This window comes from Chiloscyllium plagiosum, chromosome 21 (assembly GCF_004010195.1).
Source record: "Chiloscyllium plagiosum isolate BGI_BamShark_2017 chromosome 21, ASM401019v2, whole genome shotgun sequence".
In the NCBI taxonomy this organism is placed as follows: domain Eukaryota; kingdom Metazoa; phylum Chordata; class Chondrichthyes; order Orectolobiformes; family Hemiscylliidae; genus Chiloscyllium; species Chiloscyllium plagiosum.
In genome coordinates, this window is record NC_057730.1 from 44,085,283 (window position 1) to 44,110,406 (window position 25,124).

At 38.7% G+C, this 25,124-nt stretch overlaps 2 protein-coding genes and 1 long non-coding RNA gene across 4 annotated transcripts in view; 1 reads left to right on the forward strand and 2 right to left on the reverse strand.

Annotated features, from left to right (window-relative positions):
• Positions 1 to 24: 24 nt before the first annotated feature.
• eri2 (ERI1 exoribonuclease family member 2) lies at positions 25 to 14,513 on the forward strand. 2 transcript variants are annotated; one of them, XM_043711932.1, is made up of 10 exons: positions 25 to 255; positions 1,715 to 1,730; positions 2,688 to 2,752; positions 4,558 to 4,641; positions 5,233 to 5,360; positions 6,184 to 6,340; positions 6,729 to 6,829; positions 8,076 to 8,157; positions 12,427 to 12,515; positions 12,689 to 14,513. In XM_043711932.1, exons 2-10 carry the CDS (start codon positions 1,726 to 1,728, stop codon positions 14,060 to 14,062), a joined length of 2,085 nt encoding a protein of 694 aa, XP_043567867.1. In that variant the 5' UTR covers positions 25 to 255; positions 1,715 to 1,725; the 3' UTR covers positions 14,063 to 14,513. The 2 variants fall into 2 exon arrangements, with proteins under 2 accessions (XP_043567867.1, XP_043567866.1); XM_043711931.1 differs by lacking the exon at positions 1,715 to 1,730.
• Positions 6,327 to 12,757, reverse strand: LOC122560821. Its single transcript, XR_006314822.1, has 3 exons — positions 12,666 to 12,757; positions 12,456 to 12,560; positions 6,327 to 6,412 (listed from the first exon to the last, which is right to left on the reverse strand). It is a non-coding gene; the product is annotated as an uncharacterized LOC122560821 (long non-coding RNA).
• Positions 14,514 to 14,605: 92 nt separating the features above from the next.
• Positions 14,606 to 25,124, reverse strand: part of LOC122560819 (acyl-coenzyme A synthetase ACSM3, mitochondrial-like) — a 55,676-nt gene continuing 45,157 nt past the window's right edge. Inside the window, exons 10-13 of the mRNA XM_043711942.1 lie at positions 20,951 to 21,078; positions 18,020 to 18,119; positions 17,444 to 17,563; positions 14,606 to 16,887 (exon numbers count right to left, since the gene is read on the reverse strand). Coding sequence (XP_043567877.1) covers positions 16,801 to 16,887; positions 17,444 to 17,563; positions 18,020 to 18,119; positions 20,951 to 21,078 — 435 coding nt within the window. The 3' untranslated portion in view covers positions 14,606 to 16,800. The remainder of the gene's footprint in view (positions 16,888 to 17,443; positions 17,564 to 18,019; positions 18,120 to 20,950; positions 21,079 to 25,124) is intronic.

Sequence of the window (25,124 nt, forward strand, 5' to 3'; positions counted from 1 at the left end):
AGCCCCGCCTACTATCAGCTCCGCCCCCATCAGGCATGACTACAGCAGCCTCGATCACATCGATGTGATGGCGGTTATGACGACATTGTAGTGGCGGTAGATTTGAATCCAATTTTCAAGCTGCTGTTAAACCGAATAATTTCTATCCATTAGATGTTTTTTAACGTCATTTTTAGTGCAGGTGCTTCAATAATAAATTCCCAGCCTTGGTTTTCACTGTGCTCACTGGATAATGACAACGAAGTTACTTGCTAAGTAGGTATTAAAACAATCTGGAAAAGTTCAAGAGCATCGTCAGAGAGAGCAACATAATTAATGTTTCAGTTTGGTTAAAACCGAGAACGGTAAATGAAAGGAAGATCAACCGTAAGGTCTTTGACAGGTTTTGGGTACAAGAGATTCAGTGACAATAGGCTTTCTGGTTGAGGGCTTGTAAAAGGATCAAAGGTCCTGACTAAAAGTCAGAATGAGGAATAACTGTTGTTTAACATCAAACCAAAAAGAGAAATAAACAAACGAGTTAAACCAGAAGCAGCAAAAGCATATGTAAAAACTGCAAAAGAGGTTATGGTTTGAAATAATGAACTCTGCTGTGTGTCCAGAGAACTGCAAAGATGACATTCTGTTCCTGAAACACCACTGGAAAGCTGCTGCAGGCCATGGGGCAGAAGGGGTAGTGTGGGAGTAATGTGGGAGTGGAGGTTAAATCAGCAAGTGACCACAATCTGAGATTACGGGTTTGTGGACTGATCAGGAGGTGCATTTGATCTCTCCATTACAGTTTAAATCACTTTGTGAGAAGTTTACTAAACTGAAAATAGTTCAAGGAAATTGCAGTTTCACGGTGAAGGTGTGTTTCTTGTTTGGGGAGGAGTTAGAAAGGCAGTTATCCCACTCTGTGTATGTTGAAGAGAAGGGTATTTCCTCAAGGTGTTTTCGAGGGGCTGCTTTTTTTAATATTGAAGGGGGAGGGGAATAATTTAATCATTGTGTCACGCTGTGGGTGGCAGAAATGGTGGTGGGTCATCCATCAAATATGGAGGCTGGTGGGATAGGTCATGGTTCTGGGAGGAAAGGAGGGAGGTAGCAAGAAAGCTGAGGTGGTATCTGCCCTTTACTTATAAAGATTCTGTAACAACAGCAGGTATTTTGAAAGTATCTTTGACACTAAAGTATCTTTGACATTAAAGTGTACCATAAGACGTTGGAGTGCCTTTGATAATGTTAATTTTTAAAAGAAGATAGACCCAAGGATGATTAGTTTTTTTCTTTTTTGTGCATCCCAAATGTGAACACTGCTGACAAGACCGGCATTTATTTCTTTTCCCTAATTTCCTTTAGAAAGAGGTGGTTAGCTGCCTTCCTAAGCTGTTGTAGCCTGTGTAGTGTAAATGCACTTAGTGCTATTCTGGACAGAGTTCTGACAACAATGAAGGATATTTTGCCAGGTCAGAATGACGTGGGACTTGAAGGGGAAGTTGCAGATAGTATTCTCATGCATCTGCTGCTTTTGCTCATCCAGATGGCAGAGGTAAAAGGTTTCGAAGGAGCCTTGGTGACTTGTTGAAATTTGGACATTGTGACTCTTTATTATAGATATTTATTAGGATATTCAAAAACATTCAAAGATAGTTGGACAGGAATGTTGCATGATTCTTGCATATTATGAATAAAAAGCATAAATTTGCTGACAGTTCTCACCTTTTGATTGCAGTTTTACTCTGAATGAGGTGAGCTTTGGCAATAAATGTGGTGAGATCTGAATTCCTACTCTCGATTAATTTCTTGTGAAAGAAGTATATGTTAGGTGAGGAGTGGCAGTTTAATATTTTCATAATATTTTTGTTTTTGCAAATGTATTTGGTCAGTAGTTTAGAATTTGATGCATACTGCTTACTTGATTGCCAGGAGTCATACATAGGTTTCAGTTTCCAGTGTTAATAAATTCCATGCCAGTCCAAGATACTGACTTTTCTTTGTGGGAAGAGTTTATTTAGAGAATAGAATAGTTAAGAGTAGCTTTTATTTGTCATTTCTACCATATACAACTGATACAGTAAAAACGAGACTGTGTTCCTCCAGTACCGAGGGTGCTACATTGACAGCACAAACTACACAATCGTACACAGCATGAAGTGCAAAACATGCAACTTACGGTGTAACAGAAGAATAATGAATCATATACATTTTTCTAGCAGCAATACAAAAGAATTTTAGATGGTAAAGGGTCTGATTATAATGTGTTAAGGAGCCTGATGGCTTGGGGGAAGAACCTGTTGCACAGTCTGGCCATGATAGACCGTATGTTCTGGCATCTTCTGCCAGATGGCAGGAGGGAGAAGAGTTTGAGTCTTAAAGTTCTCATCACACAATCCTAGTGATCTAGCTATCCCTTATTCATATGTGCTCAAAGACAATTGGTACCCACCACTTGTTTCTCTCAATGGCATGATATTAGCAAACTGCAACAATTTGATTGAGACATTTATTGTTTGTAATGTCCACAGTTGGTCAAGATTAGTTTATCTTGCAATTCTATTTAAAATAATGTACAGTTTAAAAATTGATGCACGGTTTAACAACTTGACCTTTCATGTTTATTGGGATTGATGATTGGAGTTAACCAACATTGTTAGTATTTTAACATAGCTGGTTTGCTCATGTAATCTTTCCTGTATTTTGTCCAGGCAACTTGGTATAATTAGAAAACACTCGTCACCATCTCCTGAGGTCAACAAAAAACCCAAATCCAGTAAGTACCATGTGATGTTTATTCTATATTTTGAGTCAAGGTCAAGCAGTTCTCAGCTGAAGCTGTGTTACAGGGCAGAGAAGATTTGGATTTGGATTTGGATGTAAAGATGTAATTCGGATCCTAATTTAAAACTATACACTTTCTACTTATTTTTATATGTTCATTTATAAATTCCTATCTCCACAGTGGTTCAGTGGTTAGCACTGCTACCTCACAGCACCAGGGTCCCAGGTTCGATTCCAGCCTTGGGCAACTGTCTGTGAGGAGTTTGCACATTCTCCCCGTGTCTGCATGGGTTTCCTCCGAGTGCTCCGGTTTCCTCCCACAGTCCAAAGACGTGCAGGTCTGGTGAATTTGCCATGCTAAATTGCCCATAGTGTTAGGTGCCTTAGTTAGAGGGAGTTGGGTCTGGGTGGGTTACTCTTCGGAGAGTCGGTGTGGACTGGTTGGGCCGAAGGGTCTGTTTCCACACTGTAGGGAATCTAATCTAATCTACTTTATAATAGAAAGTTCATAGTCAAACTCAAACTCTCCTATTTGTACCCCTTTGTAATGGTGATGCTTCATCTCCACTGACAGCAAGGTGTTGGTACAATGTGACAAGTTTACATGTGCACTTCTAAATGTAAATGTGGCGTGGAAATTTAATTGGAACAAATTTATCCTAGGTCTCTTTATATTTTTAAATGCAAGGATATGGTATACAGTTTTAGAAGCAGAACAAATCTTGAAAACAACTGTATCGATAGAGAGTCTTTTCCTATGGCTTTTTAAGATTATTTAACCAGTTCCACAAAGCTGGAAATAGAGATTTACATAAATTGTTTGAGTATTGAGTATAGGAGTTGGGAGGTCATATTGCGGCTGTACAAGATGTTGGTTAGGCTACTTTTGGAATATTGCGTGCAATTCTGGGCTCCTTCCTATCAGAAGGATGTTGTGAAACTTGAAAGGGTTCAGGAAAAATTTACAAGGATGTTGCCAGGGTTGAAAGGTTTGAGCTATAGGGAGAGGCTGAATAGGCTGGTTCTGTTTTCCTTGGAGCTTTGAGGGGTGACCTTATAGAGGTTTATAAAATCATTAGGCGCATGGATAGGGTAAATAGACAGAGTCCTTTCCCTGGAGTGGGGGAGTGCAGAACTCGAGGGCACAGGTTTCGGGTGAGAGGGGAAAGATATGAAAGTGACCTAAGTGGCAACTTTTTCACCCAGAGGGGGTACGTGTATGGATCTATTTCTGTACTGTACATCTTTATTACTCTACTGGAAAGTTTCTTCAATTGTCATCTGATTTTGTTCTAACGTGCTTTTTTATGGATACTTTGCCACTAAAGTATCTGAGCATATTATCTAACCTACAGCGTGGGATACATACCATTCCACCTTAGGACCTAAACATCAAAACTATGCAGCAGACCCCAGATAGATGAGATTAGATTAGATTAGATTACTTACAGTGTGGAAACAGGCCCTTCGGCCCAACAAGTCCACACCGCCCCGCCGAAGCGCAACCCACCCATACCCCTACATTTACCCCTTACCTAACACCACGGGCAATTTAGCATGGCCAATTCACCTGACCTGCACATCTTTGGACTGTGGGAGGAAACCGGAGCACCCGGAGGAAACCCACGCAGACACGGGGAGAATGTGCAAACTCCACACAGTCAGTCGCCCGAGTCGGGATTGAACCCTGGTCTCTGGCGCTGTGAGGCAGCAGTGCTAACCACTGTGCCACGGTAATATAGGTATGTCGGTTCTTTGTGAAAACTAAGCTGGATGCTAACTCTTTCTACTTTGCAGATCAGTTTTTCTCATATTTAATTATTATTGACTTTGAATCCACTTGCTGGAAAGATGGGAGGACTCGCTACAGTCCAGAAATAAGTGAGTATAAGTCTACACTAGTTTGCCATTACTTTATCAAGTATATTGAAGGAGCTTCTATTGTATTGTAAATTCTGTGAGATTAGTCACATTTCTCAAAGGAAAAACGTGCAACCTGGAAGAAGGGTAAGAGGTTTGAGAAGTTTTATGATTTAGTAAAAGGGGAGGTGAGTACATGCTCTTCTCATGTCTCCCTCTGTGTGAAAAAGTTGCTTCTCCATTTCTGTCCTCTTGCATGTCCTTGATTTTAATCTCTCCACCATTAGTTGCCATGCCTTCAACCATGTAGCCTTAAGCTCTAGAATTCCTTCTCTAAACTGGTTCAATTCCCAGCCCCTGTCTCTGCTCTTTAAGTTGCTCCTTGACCAAGCTCTTAACGATCTGTCCTGATACCTCCTTCTGTGGCTTGCTCTCTGTCAAGTTTTGATTAATACTGCTCTTTGCTACTTTGAAGAAATTATGTGAGGTTATGATATCTGAATTGATATCAAACATGCTTAAAATTGTGAAAGGAAATCTTTGCTTTTAAGTATGTCTTGGATGCTATGTTGGTGATTTTGAAGTGGTTTTCTTTATTTTTCTATAATCTAGTTGAATTTCCAGCAGTGCTGCTCAATACTTCCAATGGAGAGATTGAGCTTGAATTTCACACCTATGTTCAGCCTCAAGAGCATCCACTCCTGGCTGGGTTCTGCATGGAGCTAACTGGCATTAAGCAGGTATTTAGTACAATATGGGGCTAAAGTATCTGTGACGAAGACATGACTTTTTTGTTGAAATGTTGCAGCCTACATAGGCTCATTCTACATTTTCGTAACTTGCTGCTTGGTGGTGTAGAAGACCTTTGCTGAGGAAGGGAGAAGTACTGTTAAATTTCTCTTGCTTTGTTCATCAGGACAGAATCATAAGAATATCGAATCTCAAAGGAACCAACTCTGATAAGAGCTTAAAGTGTTGTTCTCTTTGAGGTTGGTGTTCTTGTGACACTGTCCTGATGAATGTGAGATAAAAAGCTTCACAAGCAAGTATCCTTATTTCTCTCAGCAAGACAATTTTTAAAAAATTGCTGATGCCCCAATAAAACTCATCTTTTCTAATGCAAACCTATGTGGCCTAGCCAGCAAAAAGCTGAGTTAGAAAAATGCTTAGTGTTATTTTTTAAAGTTTGGAACTTATTTCACCAGGTCACCATTCCTCTGAATCAAGTTGATTCAGATACTACATCATTGCATGATGAGCAAGGTTCAGTCATTGATTTTGTTAAGTAAGGGTATTGAGGGATATGGTGTTAAGTAAAGGCAATTGAAGTACAGATCACTGATCTAATTTAGTAGCAGAACTGACTTGAGGGCTGAATGGCCTGTACACCTGGGCTGTTAAAAGCCAATAATTTTCAGAGTACTACTTTAATAAATGAGCTATTTTCAATATGATTTGCAATATACTAAGATCCTGAGATTTCTGTCTGGTGTGCAGTTGTAGAATGTGATTATTGAAAGTTTTGGAACTAAGTGTGTTCACTGTTATCTTTAATGTTTCCAGTGGCAGGTTGAAGCTGGAGTTCCTCTTGCAATATGCTTGTCGCAGTTTTCCCGCTGGATTCTGAAGCTTCAGCAAGAGAAGAACATTGTTTTCGCTAATGATATGTCTCAGCTATGTGGCCTCGAATTAAGACCTTGTGCTTTTGTAACGTGGTCAGGTATGGTGCTAATCAATGTAAGCCACTTATTTCATTTAAACATTGAGGAGCTTTACTGGAACTGAACATAACCTACAAAAGCGAAAAAATACATTGATTACTATTTATTCTGTTTGAAAAGCAATTACACCTCTCCTGCATTGATTTTGTTTTCCTGTATACACAGCAATCAACATGATTGTGCTCAATTTAAAAAAGTATGTATCATTTCAAATCAAATCAACAATTTCGCGTTGCATGTAACCTTTACATTGACACTATTTTTGTGATATTTCATCTTGTGACCTTTCACTTTCTGCCCTTGGAATTTATGTACGAATTCTACTATGTGGGTTTGAATCAGAATTTTATATGCTATATTTAACCACATTCCTTTTGATGTCTGTAGACTGGGATCTAGGAGTGTGCTTGCACTATGAATGTAAAAGGAAAGATATTAGAAAACCGGCTGTTCTGAACAGCTGGATTGACCTTCGAAAAACCTATAAGGTATGCACACAGTTTGGAAAGGGTATAGTCCAATATCTTTGCATACTAGGCTTCAGCTACATTTATTCCCATTTTCCATGCTAATTTTTAGTTTTAGGAATTAAAGTATATGCTCAATCTAGTTTAAATGTGTTTAGGGAAGGAAAAAATAATCAACAGTTACTAAAATCATCAAGAAGGTGTAAATTAGTTGAATGATTAATGAATTGCATCACGTAAAACTGTTAAGGAGATTGATATAAAAAATGTTATTAGTGAAACAGATAGCTGTTAGAAAGACATAAGACCATGTGTGTACAGTAAAAGACTCACCAGAGGCCCACCAACCAAACTGAGAAAGGAGAGAAAAAATAGAGGTGGTTTGGTGGAAAGCAAATTTATATCCCTGGTCTGAAGTGAAGCAGAATTGACTAGAATAACACAGCAATATGGAAAAGGCAAAGAAATTAGGCAAATTCTACAACCTAGTATTTGTCAAGCATTGGGATAATTAATGGTTTCCACTCCAGTGCACTTTAGTTTCCTATTTGCCTCGCCCTATGACACAAGCAGCTAAAATTGAGGAACTAGCTGGATTTTGAGGCTCTTTGATGCGATATCCTGACCAACATAAAATTAAAACACAGATTCTGAAATTTGTATTGAACTTTAAGTAGCAGATAAAGATTGAGAGCTCAGTTGGTCACAGAGGAATTGGTCCAAGTGGCACAGCCAGTGTGTTTCTCGGCCCGCCATTTGTGCTGTAAAATTTCCCACACCATTGTCCAGATTGCCACACATTCCCCCCAATTCAGTCAACAATTCTTCTTTTGTGGTAATTGCTGCATACTGGATTAATGTAGATTGGAGGGATAGATTACTGCTTAGTGGACACTTGCTGAACGTTTAAACTCTGTTCTTAAAGATAACCCTGACCTCTGGTGATTTCAAGTTTAACTTTTGTTCCCTCCACCTCCATTCCTATCTGAAAATGATATTAAAAAATTAGGTTGATCTCGAGTTAAACAAAACTGGACAAAATTGGCTTGTGCAAAGTTAAAGTTTAGATCTCAGTTAAGTGTATGAATAAAACATTCAAGAGTATATGCTGATGGAACAGCAATCAGGTCAATTCTACAATTTTTCAAAATGTTCGTGCTTAGCAAATTATGCATTTATGTTGTTCCATGACCATTGGCTATAGCTCAGATTAACATATTTACGTTTTCTGTAATGACTAGTCTTACATGACTTGTTTGTATGGCAGGTATTCTATGGCCGAAAGCCAAAAGGTCTGAATGGAGCTTTGCAGGACCTGGGCATAATGTTTTTAGGACGTGAACATTCTGGTAAGTAGTTCGTGTTGCATTGTCTTGGTAGTTGTGTTTGGCTTTATAGGAACAGGAACAGAACAGGCCTGGGCCATTTAACGCCTTGAATCTGATCCACCATTTAATTATATCATACTAATCTTCATCATAACTCCTTTGGCCATTTTGGTTATATAAACTGTGTATTTTCCTATTGAAACTATATTACTCAGTTTTGTAATTTTCAATTGTGTTCCACACTCAGTTTTTTTAAGGGAAGAGAGTTCCAGAGTCTTCTGCCCTTTCATAAATTTCTAACAGCTATTTGGTGAAGGAGGAAATTAGAAGTCTATCTTTTTTCAGTTTAGGATTATTTAAAAAGTGAAATATTACAAGTATACAGTTTTTCACCTGACCCATGACCCTAATTTCATAAGTGACTCTTTTTATTCTTGAGAAAACCTTTAAACAAATCATCTAATTGATAGCACTTAAAGGAGTAAAGTGTCTCCATGTGCTCAAAATATGGGTGTCCTGCATCTTTACCCTTAGTTTCTCCATTATCACTTTTTTAAACTATTATTCTCTTATCTTTCTTTCTCTCGCTCTTTCTTTCTGCTTTCATTCTCTCTTTCTTATTCTTTGACTGTCATGTAAGAAATGGGAGTAGGCAGTCTGGAGTGAGCAAGTCTAAAGACTTACAACTCTCTGAATGGAAGTAATTCTCTTTTCAGTCTTAAATGGCAAGCCTCTTACTGAGAACTATGCCTTCTAGTTCTAGAGTCTCTAGCTAGGGGAAATAGTTGGTCAGCATCTTGTATGTTTCAGTAAGAGCACATCTCATGGAGATGGTGTGCAGGGTTTAGATTAGATTACTTACAGTGTGGAAACAGGCCCTTCGGCCCAACAAGTCCACACCAACCCGCCGAAGCGTAACCCACCCAGACCCATTCCCCTACATTTACCCCTTCACCTAACACTACGGGCAATTTAGCATGGCCAATTTGCCTAACCTGCACATTTTTTGGATTGTGGGAGGCAACCGGAGCACCCGGAGGAAACCCACGCAGACACTGGGAGAACGTGCAAACTCCACACAGTCAGTCGCCTGAGGCGGGAATTGAACCCGGGTCTCTGGCGCTGTGAGGCAACAGTGCTAACCACTGTGCCACCATGCCGCCCACAAGGGTATTCTAGCTAGGTGGATAAAGAACTGACTGAGCAACAGGAGACACAGAGTAGTAGTTGAAGGGAGTTTATCGACGTGGAGAAAGGTGACCAATGGTATTCCACAGGGATCAGTGCTGGGGCCATTGTTGTATGTGATATACGTAAGTGATCTGGAAGAAGGCATTGGTAGTCTGATCAGTACATTTGCAGATGGCACCAAGATTGGTGGAGTAGCAGAAAGCCTAGGGGACTGTTAACGAGTACAGGAGAATATATATATATATATATATATATATATAGACTGGAGAGTTGGGCAGAGAAGTGGCAGATGGAGTTCAATCCAGGCAAATGTGAGGTGATACATTTTGGAAGGTCTAATTCTAGAGCGAACTATACTGTAAATGGAAGAGCCTTGGGAAAAGTTGATGAGCAGAGAGATCTGAGTGTTCAAGTCCATTATGCCCTGAAGGTGGCTGCACAGGTGGATAGAGTGGTCAAGAAGGCATATGGTATGCTTGCCTTCATCGGATGGGGTACTGAATATAAGAGCTGGCAGCTCATGTTAAAATTGTACAAGACTTTGGTTCGGCTGCATTTAGATAACTGTGTACAGTTCCGGTTGCCATATTACCAAAAGGATGTAGACGCTTTGGAGAGAGTGCAGAGAAGGTTTATGAGATGTTACCTGGTATGGAAGATGCTAGCTTTGAAAAGAGATTGTGTAGGTTATTTTCATTAGAGAAAGAGATTGAGAGTGGACCTGATGGAGGTCTATAAAATCATGAAGAGTGTAGACAAGGTAGATAGAGATGAGCTTTTTCCCAGAGTGAAGGATTCAATAACGAGAGGTCATGCGTTCAAGGTGAGAGGAGAAAAGTTTAAGGGGGATACACGCGGCAAGTGCTTTACACAGAGGGCAGTTGGTGCCCGGAACGGGTTGCCAGCAGAGGTAGTAGAGGCAGGCACAGTAAATTCATTTAAGGTGCGTCTGGACAGATGCATGAGTAGGTGCGGAGCAGAGGGATACAGATCCTTAGGAATTGGGCGATAGGTTTAAACATTGGATTTGGATCGGCACAGACTTGGAGGGCCGAGGAGCCTGTTCCTGAGCTGCAAATTTTCTTTGTTCTTTGTTCTCGTCTCTCAATACTTTAGACAATATGGATTTCCCCAGGACAACCCTCTATCAATCAATGATTTGATTTGGTGATGAGGACTGAATGAACATTTACAAGTTTGCAGATGTCATAAAACTAGAGAGGAATTTCAGTTGTGAGGTGGATACAAAGAGGCTTCAATGGAATTTGAATAGGCTGACTGCGTAGACAAGGATGTGGTAGATGGTAAATATTTACTAAGAGGAACAGAGGTGCAGAGTAGTTCTTAAATGGTGAGAGAGATTGAGAAGTGTTGATGTCCAAAGGAACCTGTGTTGATTCTCTTTGTATGTTACTGAAAGCCAACCTGCAGCTGTAACAAGTAATTAGGAAGGCAAATGGCTTTAATCACAAAAGGATTTGTGTAAAGGAGTGAAGATGTCTTGCTTCAAGTGTACAGAACTTTGGTGAGATTGCACTGAGACTATTGAGCACAGGCTTGGTCTCCTTGCCTGAAGAGAGATATACTTGCTATAAAAGGAGTGTAGCAGAAGATTACTAGACTAATTCTTGAGGTGGTGATACTGTCCTATGAAGAGAGGTTAAGGAGACTGGGTCTGTTTACTCTACAATCTAGAAGAAAAAAAAGTGATCTTGGTGAAGCTTATAAGGTACTTAATGAACTAGACAGGTTGGATGTAGAAAGAATTTGCCCTTTTTGAGAGGACATAATCTCAGAATTAGGGTTAAGCCATCTAGAACTGAGATGAGGAATATCATCACCCAAAAAAGGATTTTGGAGCTTTGGGATTCTTTACTCTGGAGGTTAGTGGAAGCTCAGTGATTGAGGCTGTTCAAGACAAAGATTGATTTCTAAATGCTAATGTTATCAAGGCAATGAGGATATCATGGAGAAATTGACATTTAATGATAATGATCAACCACGTTCTGTTATAGCTGACCAGACTAATGGCCTACTCCTGTTTCAATGTTCATTCTGTGAACCAACCAAAGAATTTTTGTTGAACTCTGTATAAGAGAATATATCTTTCACTGGGTACAGAGACCAAAACAACTATCAACTATTGTTGCATTAAAGCCCCATCCAATTGTTGAAAATGTCCTTATTCTTGTACTCCAAAACCCCTGCAATAAATGCCCACATATCATTTGCGTTCCTAATGGCTTATTGTATCTGTGAAATTATCTTGTTTCACATATAAGAATGGCCTTCTGAGCACCAATAGGTAATAGTTTTGCCGTAATTAAAAAAAAGTTAAAGTAAAAATATTTTCAGTTCTTCCTATCAAAGTGAATAACCTAACATTTCTTCCACAATGTATTCCCTCTGCCACCTTCTTAATCACTCTCTTGAGTCTTTGCAGACTTTATGTCCTTCTCACAATTTATTTTGGCACCCAGTTTTATATTACGAGCCAACTTGGATATACTGTGTTCATTGTTGTCATGGATTTAGATTATAAATAGCTGAGGCCCCAGCACTGATTCTTGTGACATCCCAGTAGTAACAGCCTGCTAATCTATAAATGACACTTTTTTTTTTATTCCTCCTCCCTTTTTTGTCTTTCAACCATTCTTCTATCCAATATATTAGCCTCAACCCAATATGCTCAAAGCATATTAACTGCATCATCCATTTCATAAATTAAAAGAATCTAGCAATTTGTGGTTTTTTAACGCACTTAATCTAATCAAAATCCTTTCTTTTAGTGAAACAGCAATTGACTCCAATCAATAAAGTTTTCCCAAATGAATGAAAATCATTGGTTTCTTAAAGTACTGTAGAATCTCCTTGATATAATGCAAGATTTATTCACATATAATGAAGCCTACCTTCTGAAATTCACAATGAGCAAAAGCAATTTGTGGAAAGTTACAATTTTAATTTTAAAATTGTCTAAATTTGCATTAATCAGCAAGCAAGTCTTACATAAATTGTGTGTCCAAAAGCAGATCGCAAATTCCAATTATTCACTCTATTCTACTGTGTTGTTCTCACTTCTCATCATGTTCAAATCAGGCCTAGATGATGCCCGCAACACTGCTCACCTTGCCTGGCAGATGATCTGTGATGGTTGTACCATGAAAATCACCAAGTCATTGAATAGGGTGAGTGGCCATTTGTGAGCTTCCAGACTTTCATCCCTGTTGGACCTGTAACACAAGATAAATATTTGATACTTATGACTTGGTTCACTCAAGTAATCTTGATACTTGGTCCTTTAAATGTTCAGGATCAAACAATCTGGAGGTGATTACCATAATTGTGGCATTTTCATTAGGTTTCACCCATGAAGAATCCTATTGTAAGACGACCTACTGCAAACTCTCTTGAAGATTGCAAAATCGCCCATGCAAGTCCCAAAGGTATAGGCACTGGCAGCACGACTTGCTCATTTTCAAAAAATGCTTCTGACGTAGAAAAGGCTGAAATCAGACATACAAGGACAAACTGTGAACATAATAGCTTAGTGAAGCAAACACAACCGGCTTTGGCATCGTGTCCCAAATCTGCCAGCCATCTTACGGAGAATGTAGATTCCAAAAGTTGCACTGATGTAAATATCCACTACAAGAGTTTAATATCCCCCAGGACTCTAATCAATGGACTTTCTACTTCCACTGTTTGCAAAGCACAGAAACCTGGACTATATTTGATCAACAATGTTAAAAATCAGATCACAAAGGGAAATGTGGAAACTAAACCCAGTGATAGTCCAAATAACTTGTTGCTTGTGTCAACTACTGTTGAGTCTGTTACAAGTTTTTCTGACCTAGATGATAGCTTGCCAGAGTCTGAGGCTCCCTGGCAAGATTGGGAAGAGGTGGCTGTACTACCTTTATCAGGTAATGAGCATTCTATAGATTATGAGGAACAAGAGCAAAATTGTAAATCATCAAGTGTGCTTGAAGAGGAAAATACAGATTGTCCAGTTGCTGGAGGACCACTAAAGCACAAGAAAGATGACAAATTGACTGGTCATTCAAAAGCTGGAAAGACTCAGAAGGTCATTTATAGGAGCCCTCAAACAATCATCTATGATGTAGCTGAAGTTATGAAGCAAGCTGAAAGTAAGTCCATCTTCAAAGTACCTAACATGAAGGTTTCCAAAGTTCAGTCCAGCTCTTCCAGAGAAAGCACTGAATCTACACATTTTGTGCGGTCCCCTAAATCAAATAACTCTTTACGTATTGGTGTTAAAAGAAAAGACACACATTCAAGTCCTTTCAAGCTTCATGCTTCTAAAAGACAATCATTTATTGTATATTCAGACAAAGAATTGTCATCTAATAGCTCTCTACCTTCAAATAATAAGCCAGTTTCAAAAGTTATTCCTCCAACAAACCATTCCCACAAGGTACTTCAGCAAATGAGTAGTGACAAGATCACTCCTCCGCTATGTGGCTGCGGTCGGAGAGCTAAGAGGCTTACTGTGTCGAAAGTGGGCCCAAATCAAGGGAAAGCCTTCTATTCTTGCACAGTATGGAAAAGGAATGCAGAGAATAGCAAGGGTTGTGGGTACTTCAAATGGGAGTGGGTATTGAAGAAGGAGAGAAGTTCATCAGCCTCGTCTATTAATACTTATGATACTGTTTCATCTGGAGCCTTTCCTTCTTCCCAACGCAAACATCAAGGCCTCCGATTTTCTTTTTGAAACTCACAATATAGCTGTCTTGTCTAGAGTGTTTTATAGTTTCTTCGATTTATCATGTCCCAAATCAGTCTGGCCTATTGGAAGGATGAAATAGCTTGGTAACTGTTGTAATCAGGTTTCTGAGTGCACTCAACTAAAATATCTCTGAGTACTTGCATCAAATGTAAATGGATTTAACTTCTTGTAACTTGTGTAAACTTTTCATCGAGCTTCTTTTGTATGTGTTCTGAAAGTGTCCAGTGTAATGTCTGTGTACATCTATAAGCCTGAAGTGTGAAGGGCTAATTGATTGAAGGATTATGGGGGGCTCACAGTTGGATCCAACATTGTCCTGCTAACATATCCTTCAAGCATTGCTGCTTTTGTGCCCCACTCCTGCGTGGTTTTTTTTTCTCCCTTTTCATTTCATTCTCTTTAGTAGCATTCCAATACCCTGGTTAATTATGGCCATATGACTTGAGATGTTCCTTCAAAGTTTTAATAGTTGAGTACCATGTGTGGTGCGTTTATTTTAAATCAAATAATGACAAACATTTCAAATTCTTATGTTTGTGAAGTGGATGTTTTATTTAATGAGTGCTATTATAACAGGGAACTAGCAAAAACGTATGTACAAACCCAATTCTGATAGAGATCAAAGGGTGAGATTTTAATACATGCAAAACCCATTCATAATCAAGTGTGCAATTAAAATTAGGGCTGAAATTGGCAGAAAGTGTGGCATCAGTTGGATTTTCAACACCTTTATCACTTGCTAAGCAATTCTGAAACCAAATCATGTTTACTGTTTTAGGAAGAATGCCATACTGTCTTTACTCTTCTCCCAAAGAAGTGTCATTAAAGAGAATGCCACTTCATTCATGTCCCACATTTTGTCAGTAATCTTATATGTTTTCATTTAGTTTTATTTTTATAGTATTTTTATATTCTTTATAAAGTAACTGCTCTGCACAATTCATTATGTGAAGTGCTTTTTTGATGTTCAGGGGTATAAGATGCTATGAATGCCAGATTTTCTTTATATTAAAAAACTATTCCATTTACTATGAGTACCTTTTGTGTGTAAATGACTACAGGTCAGCTCTGCAAATGAAAGAGCACTGGAGTGCTCATCATCTGTGGAAACCACTGGCCTTGAAGTTTAGCAAGTCCGGTTCTCCCTGTAATTGTATTTAAAAATACTTTCAAATCATGGAAGACTTATTTTGGAAATCTGGCTAGCAGCAATCAAGCCATGTCGTAGTTCTTAAAGAACTGCTGTGGATACGAAAACATCTCCTGATGGAACCCACTAAATGCAGAAATAAAGGCTGACGTTGTCCATCATTAAAATCTTCAGGAATCCCTAATACAGCAAATGAGCAAGCTGTTTTGTGGAACTGATGCTGTAATGTTAAATTCTGATAATTTGCTTGAATTATGATTGAAAATTCACTAATGTGATTTTCTGTCTTAAGTGGTGCAGTTGAATGCTTCTATTTTTCTTTAATTGACTTATTGAAGTTTATTTCCATTGCCGTGTATCTGCCTGTAGAGATGTAAGCCTTAGTAGAGCAACAATGAAATTATCTTCTAATTTAATTACCTAAACTATTTTAATTTCTCTGTATTCTCTGTCATAGTCATAACTGAACAGCTTGTTTAGGTCATAGTCCATAGATCTTAAATGTTTGCACTAGGCTGTATGCAAGACTCATAGTCTAGTCCACTCAACTGCTCATCGATGTCCTGTGAAGTAAACCAAATTGGCTGGATGTTTCTGTCTTTAATGTTAGAAATCTTGGAAACTGAGTGGGCTTGAAGTTGGGGGTCCCCTTCCAAAATGCTGTCTGGTTTATCGCTCAGTGTTTCACCAATTGTTTGCGCTTTATCATTGAACATTGTGTGCAATTTGCTATACCGTTTCAAAGGGGATTAGGCATCAGCCACAAATGATGGGTCTGACTGAGTAGAGGCAATGGACTTCTACACTGAGATACATTAGAGAACGATCTGAGATTCTATCCTATCTAATACTAGTCTACAACAATTACCAAATTTATTCAATTTTGCAATATGCGAGAGTGGAGTTACTGGCCCCAAAAAGGGCTACGCTCCCTTTCCTTTTCTTCAAATATATTCTGTAGACTATATTCTGAATGCGAATTTCTGGTGGAAGATATAATTGCAACATTTAGGTGCAATGCCTTTTGGACTTAAACTCTGTATTTCTTGATAGATCACATCACCAGTAATTGACCACTAGATTACTGTCTATGACTTATAAATTTAGAAGGTGGTCTCCTTTTTTTCTCAATTCAGACATCGATGTGTCAAATTTTACTTGAAAACCAACTTCAATGTGGTTATACTTTGGCCATTATATTTGAATTTAACATGTTTCTTCCCCAGTTAGTTACAATGTGAACATTTTCGTATTGTAAAATTTAGACACTTGAAACATGAGCTATAGTTCAACATATGAAATCTTTGATTGTAATAAGTATACACTTTCCCTGGGATAGAAAAACTGTTGCTGTCCGACTTGTTTTTTTAAATATTCAAGAGCAGATAAAAGGACATTGCATATTCACAATAAATTCTTCCTTCACTATTTTGAACAAAATCCATTCTCTGTTATGACTTGTATTAATCCGTAACCATGTTACTTGTATTATTTAAGTTCAATAATCAAATTAAGATTGTTGCTTTCTTTTGATGATTCCATTTTACAATGTTGTATGAGGGTGATTTCGGTCTCAGCTTTGTCCCTGTTCTTTTTCTCGTAGCACATTTCTTTTGACTTTCCCACTTATGGTCTTGGGCAGACTGTCCACAAATTCAATCTGTGCCGAAAACAAAAGTAGTTCCTGTTAGTGCACATTTCTGAGCACTTCTACCTCGTTGCCGTAAGTTTGGTTATCTAAGGTCCTGCATCTAAGCACTGAAAAGACCGTCCTGAAAGTTTTACATAAAGCAAGATCCATTGAATTTTTCTACAGTGATGGATTTATGGCTGTCTGTATGAATATTCATGCGGTAGTTTAAAACTGCAGACAAATCAAAGTTTGAATTAAATGTTCAAAGGGAGCCATGCAAACAAGACAAACAGCTAACATAGATCCCCAAAGTGCCTGCAATTTACGAATATCATGGCATAGATCACACTTGGCAAAATCATCTGCCTCTTGTTAGGAAACTGTGATTGGTTTAAAAATGAGTATTAAATAACATCTCAACATGGTGACAGATATTCCTTTTAACTGGTCTATAATAAAAATACACAGTACGATGACTTGCTATCATTCACCTATCATCTCGATGACTGAATTTGCAAGAACACAAGCTATTATTAACAGTTGTAATTCTATTTCAGGAAATTAAGTCAGGTAAAATACTAACCTTCCTTGGGTATTTATATGGTGCTGTGACTTTCTTGACATGATCTTGTAATTCTTTGATTAACTTGTCAGGATCAGCCAAGGTATAAGCAGCATTTTGAACAACAAATGCCTTCACAACCTTAAAAACAAAGAAATGTCATTCAAACAGGAAAAATACAAGTTTTCAAAATGTGACCGTCCTGCTTCAGAAACCTGTTAGGTGTTGTGCAAATGACGTAGCTGACTTTGCCACAAAATGCGTATTTTTTAAAATCCAAATTTTAAATCACTACATCTTTTAAAGGAGATATAAAGGTGAGGTTAGTGCAGTTTCAGATCTTTATTACTGCTTCTGGTTTCCAGCAGTTGCAGTTTGTTTGGTTTACTGATCTTAATATTTCACCAAATGTGTAAGAACATAAATAGAGCTTTGAGCTTCCTGCCTAAAAGCCTCACCTAGTTGAAAACTTTGGGGGAAATTTTAAATGCAATTTTGTGAGGTCGTAATTCCCATTAAAGATATCTGCAGATTAGTTTTAAACTCTCATTCAGTGGCAGAATTTCCTTTTAATAGCAAGCTTGTTGTTAAGGTTACCTCGCCTCTGATAGGATCAGGACTGCCAACCACAGCACAATCTGCCACAGCTGGATGTGTTGTCAGTGCGTTTTCGACTTCAAGTGGTCCAATACGATATCTGTAACATTTTAGTATGTTGAGTTGCATTATTTGCATCATTAACTTCTCTAAAGCATTATTAATGGATGATGTTCATTCATGATTCACATTTTTTGATAGTTTACATTTTTAAGACTTTTCTGGATATATTTTCACTCTCTCCTGTGACCTACTCCCAGTTTTTCTACTGCTGTCACTCTTGACACATGCTGCTGGTTGGTATGCAAGAACATCCTGAGTGAATGATCTCCTCCAGGAATTAAATTTTAGGAATACTTTGTACATTATGCAGCTACTGCAGCACAGCTAATAAAACATTGTAAGCTTAATTTGTATTTCAGTGTCAGATACAATTTTGTGACTATGGAATAGATCTCCAGTAATCCGGGCATCGAGTCATGTATTTTTCTGTTTTGATATTTCCCTTTCTTTACTACAAAGCAAAATAAACTTTTCTGCTCCAGTGTGAAAATCGCATCGATTTTCCAGTTGAAAATAGTTTCAACTTTGGTTATTCCTATACATATCTACATAGTAGCAAAGGTCACTTTTCAACTACTTACTTTTTTGATCTATTCAGCTATATAAGTTATTGCACACTTGTTTTTCTCCCATCCCTCATCACAAGTACGTACAACAAAACTATTAATTATGGATTTAAAAGCTCTTTAAAGGTTGCACTCTATATTGTCACTCAAGGTTTGCGTAAAGATTTGTAGCTTGGGTGCCTTTTGTTGTAGTTGTGGATATGTTTGCCAAGCTGGGATGTTGATTTGCAGATGTTTTGCCCCCTGTCTAGTTGACATTCAGTGCTTCGCAGCCTCCTGTGAAGTGCTGCTGTGTCTTCCGGATATTATTTGGTTCCATTCCTGCTGCTTCCGGTTGCCGGTTCTGGTTATTTGTTGTCGTGGCCGGTATATGGGGTCTGGGTCTATTGCTTGCTGATGGAGTCCATGGATGAGTGCCATGCTTCTAGAAAATGTCTGGCTGTCCTCGGCTTGGCTTGTCCTATGATCTTGTGTTGTCCCAGTCGAATTTGTGGTCCTTGTCATCTGTGTGTGTAGCTACTAGGGACAACTGATCGTGGATAGTTGGTGTTCGTGAATGTGAATTGCTAGTTGTCTGCCTGTTTGTCCTATATAGTGTTTGACTATGCACTCCTTGTTGAAATGTTCCCTGTCATGTTGTCTCTTCTGCATGTCCAGGAGGTTGGCTATTTTCTGTCTGGCTCGAGTTTTGTCAATTGAAGTGAACAGTGCAGTTACATCAAATGAGACCATTGCTTCATCCTTGTCTATGTTTATATTCTTGATGTTGTCTACGAATTCCTGTGATGATTGTATGGCATGTTTGGATCCATTGATAAGATGTTTTAGTTTTTGTTGAAGTTCTTTTGCCAGTTTATGCGGTGGAGTTCTATGGGACTAAGTGGCACGTCTGGTCTAAGTACTTTGGCTAATCTGTACAATCTTGGGGTGTTGTTGCTTTTTGGTTATTAGTTTGTTATTTTTGTAGACTCTGTAGTGTGTTGTTTATTCTGTTGGTTAGCTGTGGCATGTGGTCACACTCCCTCCCTAGGTAGATATTGGTATCTGCAAGTCATTTTTCTGCTTTCTGAATCTACTTGGTTTTGTCCATGATAATGTCATTCTGACCTTGTCCACTAGTACTATGATTATGTTCTTGTCATTTTTGTGTGTTATGCTACTCCACTAGTCACTGTCTGCCACTAGGAAAAAGACTCATTTATTCTCACACTCTGTTTCCTATCTGTAAACCAATTCCTGATCCATGCTAGTCTATTGTTCCCTATTATATGTGCTCTAACTTTGCTCACTAAATTCTATGAAGGACCTAATCAACACCTCTCTGTTTGGTGTTGAGGTTGTTCATTTGTCATTGTTCTATTTAAAATTGTACAGCCTTGTTCACTGATTATCTCAAATACAGCAACTTATTACCTACAGAAATAGTAAGTACGTCAGTCATTGCAGTTGTTATGAAAGTGTAGGTGTACTGTACCTTTGAGAGAGAGGAGGCAGGCAAGGACTGAAAGCACAATGTGCTGAACAATTTAAAAATGAAACATTTGATTGATACAAATAGCTGGTGCTGTGTTGCCATGGTACAAAATTAAGTTCAAGTTCAGCCGGTCAGTTTAAATTATGCCCCAGATACCAAAATCCAATTGAATTTGAACTTACTGTTTGGGATGACATCAAACCAATGAAATGATCCGATATTTTGGGGTATAAAACCAGACATTTTGAACAGTTAACAGCACCCACAAATAAAGACTGTCAGCAGAATAGCTCTCTGGAAGGCACCTGTCCATAAGAAATTTGTGCAGCAGAAGACCAAAGCTGACCTGGAAAAATCTACAGAGAAAGTTCAACATCCGAAGATGACAACTGGGTTTGAAGTTGATTTGCCGTAAATTCCCTCTTAAATTTATCAGACCAGTAGTGTCGAGTGGGAGGTAAAGGTTTAAGAGAAAGGAGTTGTAAATAGCTGTTGTTTTAATGTTCTCTGTTGGACTTTAAATAGTGACCTCTGGGATAGTTCTTTGCCTCTCGAAGTTTAATAGATTACCGTGTGAGGTGAACTTCTGTGTGTCAGGTTTAAATCAGCAGAAGTGTTTACCCCATGTCTTAGTAGCAATCAATCTTTACTTGAATTTGACAGTTTGATTTTTAAGCCATATTTTAAAATATCATCAATATTTAGCACCTTAATAAATACCCAAATATTCTCTTTGTATGGTAAACTATAGCAGTCCAGCCATGTACTCTTAATTGTGTAACAGTAAGACATTGAGAAAATAAAATGTGGATATTTAGATCACAATACCCAGCTGATAAAATTATATCATCTGTTCTTCCATGAAACCAGACATATCCATCCTCATCCATTCGCCCACGGTCTCCTGTCAGATAATAGTCATCTTGTAGAACTGCAGCTGTTCGTTGTGGATCATCCTAGCAGCATATAAAGAAGTCAGCTCAAAGTTCAAAAACATCAATGAAACTAGGAGCAGGAATAAGCCAACTGCCCTGTCAAGTCATTCATACGATCATGGCTAATCCCTTAACTCAATACCACATTCCTGTTTTCTTCTCATATGTCTCGATGCCTTTAATATCTTAAAAAAAAAATCTTTTTGTTGAATATCTCAGTGACTTGGCCTTCACAGCCTTCTGTGATTTAAAAAAAAATCCACCATTTCACCACCCTTTGAGTGAACAACTTTTTCCTGATCTCAGTCCTAAGTGGTCTACCCTGTATCTTGAGACTATGTCCCCTGATTCTAGACTCTCCAAAAAGGGAAAACATACTCCCTGCATTTCAGTCCATTAGAACTTTATATGTTTCAATCAGATCTCCTGACATCTGTTTAAGCTCTAGTGAATAGAGGACGGGCTGAAGAAATCTTGCTTTTTATGGCAGTCCTGGCATCACTGGTATCAAGCTAATGAATCTCTGCAGCACTCCCTCTATAGCAAGTACATCCATTTTTTTGGTAGGGAGACTTAAACGACACACATTACTCCAGGTGTGGTCTCAACAAGACTCTATATCACTCCAGTAAGCCACCACTACTTCTGAACCCAAATCTTGCAATGCTGGCCTTCCTATTTGCTTGCTTCTCTTTCATTGACTAGTATATGAGGACACCCAGATCCCTTTGTACCTCCACACTTCCCAGTATCTCTCCATTTAAATAATATCTTTCTGTTTTTCACACGTGTATAATTTCACACTTAACTACATTATGCTACATCTGCCATATGTTTGACCACTCACTCAGCTTGTCTAAATTACATTGAAGTCTCCTCACAATTCACAACTATACCCAGCTTTGTATTGTCAATAAATTTGGAATTACTGCATTTGGTTCCTTCATCCAGATCATTAACACATATTGTGAATAGCCTGTTGTGACACTCCACTAGTCACTGTGTGCCATTAGGAAAAAGACTCATTTATTCCCACACTACTTTTCCTATCTGTCAAACAGTTCTTGATCCGTGCCAATCTATTGTTCACTATTCTATGTGATTTAACTTTGCTGACTAAACTCTATGAAGGATCTAATCAAAAACCTTCTGAAAATCCACATACACCACACCACTGATTCTCCCTTCTATTCTACCAGTTATATCCTCAAAAAAAATCCAGTTGATTAGTCTAGCATGATTTACCTTTTATAAACCTAAACAATTAAATCTTTTGTAAATATAAGCTTTGTAGTTTAAGATTGCATTCTATTTTAATATGAGCCTTTTTCTATATAAATTAGTAATAGCTTTAGGGAAAATTACCAAGGTGCGAAGCATACAAGAAAGCATTTTGAAACACAGAGCATTTAGCAACTTTTGAGAAGATTTGTAGTTCAGGTTGAGATTCTGGATGTAGCTTTGCTCACTGAGCTGGAAGGTCCGTTTTGATGTTTCATCACCATACTAGTAAAATCATCAGTGAGCCTCTGGATGAAGCACTGGTGGTCTGGCCTGCTTTCTATTTGTGTATTTCGGTTTCCTTGGGTTGGTGATGTAAGGATACTATGAGAATGGGTCATGTCTTTTTCATGCATGTCTAGTTGACATTCATGAATCCTGCTGGCTAGTTTTATGCCTGTTTGTCTAATGTAGTGTTTGTTACAGTTTTTGCAAGGTATTTTGTAAATGATATTAGTTTTGCTTGTCTGTATAAGGTCTTTCAAGTTCATTAGCTGCTGTTTTAGTGTATTGGTGGATCTGTGGGCTACCATGATGCCATGTGGCCTGAGTAGTCTGGCAGTCATTTCCAAGATTCCTTTAATGTAGGGGAGAGTGGCTAGGGTTTCTGGATGTGTTTTGTCTGCTTGTTTGGGTTTGTTGCTCAGAAATTGGCGGACTATGTTTGTTGGGTACCCATTCTTTTTGAATACACTGAATAGGAGATTTTTCTCTGCTCTTCATAGTTCCTCTGTGCTGCTGTATGTGGTGGTTCATTGAAATAATGTTCTAATGTAGCTTCGTTTGTGGGTGTTGGGATGATTGCTTCTTAGGGTTCTTAGCAGAGACATTAATGTAGAGACTCAAACAAACTTTGGGTTCACTACGTGAATGACACCTTTGACATCATTAAACCAAACAAATTAGAGGAAACCTTCTAGACCATCAATAATACCCTTAATGGCCTAAAATTCAATAAAGAGGAGGAAAACAACAATAAACTGCCATTCCTAGATGTCACAGTACAGCGAACAGCCAATGGGGAACTTCAAACCACGTCTACAGGAAAACAACACATACGGACCAAATACTGAACTATGGAAGTAATCATCCCAACATCCACAAACGAAGATGCATTATTTCAAAGATCCACCACACACTGCAGCACAGAGGAACTAGGAAAAGCAGAGGAAAATTACCTGGACAGTGTGTTTAAAAAGAACGGGTACTCAATGAACACAGTCCGTCGATTTCTCAGCAACAAACCCAAACAAGCAGACAAAACACATCCAGAAACCCTAGCCACTCTCCCCTACATCAAAGACATCTCGGAAATGACTGCCAGACTACTCAGACCCCTTGGCATCATGGTAGCCCACAAACTCACCAATACACTAAAACAGCAGCTAATGAACTTGAAAGACCCTATACGGACAGCAAGCAAAACTAATGTCATTTACGAAATAACTTGCAAGGACTGTAACAAACACTACATTGGACAAACAGGCATAAAACTAGCAGCAGGATACATGAACGTCAACTAGCCACAAAAGGACATGACCCACTCTCACTGGTATCCTTACATACAGATGAGGAAGGACACCACTTTGACTTGGACGACACATCCATGCTAGGACAAGCCAAACAGAAACACGAAGAAGAGTTACTAGAAGCATGGCATTCCAAACGGAACTCTTATCAACAAACACATTGACTTGGTTCCAATTTACCAGCCCCTGAGAAAAAGAACAGGAAATGAAGTCATCACAGGAAATGACATCGCCAACCCAAGGAAACCTAAACACAAATAGAAAGCAGGCCCTACCACCAGTGCTTCAGCCGAAGGCTCACTGATGATGTTACCTAGTATGGTGATGAAACGTCTGAAAATGAACCTTCCAGCTCAACGAGCAAACCAACATCCACAAAAAGCATTTGTTGAGGTCAGACTCATACAAAGTTTAATGACCTTAAATCTAATCTTTACCTCTTTGTTCATGATGCTTTTTATTATTTCTGGCCAGAATCATGCATAAACAGTAACTGGACAAATCTTCATTTTCTGGTGCTGTGCCTTTATGCATAGGCTCCGTTTATTCAAATGATGGAGATAACGCATGGGTTCACCTTTGCCCAAAGAGTTGGGCCCAGAAGTGTTTTGGATGTATCATAGATTTTAAAGGCAATGTTAAAACTCAATTGGAGTTCTTGCCGCAGGATGCAGTGGGGTAGGATTATGGTTTGTAGTTTGGTGAAGAAAGTTTTAAAATTAATAACCGTGTACCAGCAGATGTGGTTTGCATTCCAGCAACCTTAAAAATTGAATTAATTCCAGCTGTTATGCAGTCTCTAATCTGACCATCCCATGCAGCAGTTTAGATTCTTCTGTATACCAAGTTGGAGGGAGCTGGTAAAAAGGGGCAACTTTTTTATGCAGATGGTGGTGCGTGTATACAATGGGCTGCTAGAGAAAGTGGTGCAGTCTGGTACAATTACAATTCTGAAAAGGCATCTGGATATGTATATGAATAGAAAGGGTTTAGAGTGATGTGGGCTAACTGCTGGCAAATGGGACTAGATTTATTTAGGATATCTGGTCAGCTTGGATGAGTTGGACCAAAGAGTCTGTTTCTGAGCTGTACGTCTGAGTCTATGAGCGAGAGGAACAAGAACTATTTTTGAGGAAATGGAAGCTGTCATTGACAAGGACACAACTCAGTTTCCTTGGGTGCAACTACAAGACAGAACCTCACTGAAACTGTTTCCATCAGGTAACAGCTGGGTGTAGCAGATAATTGTGAATTGTT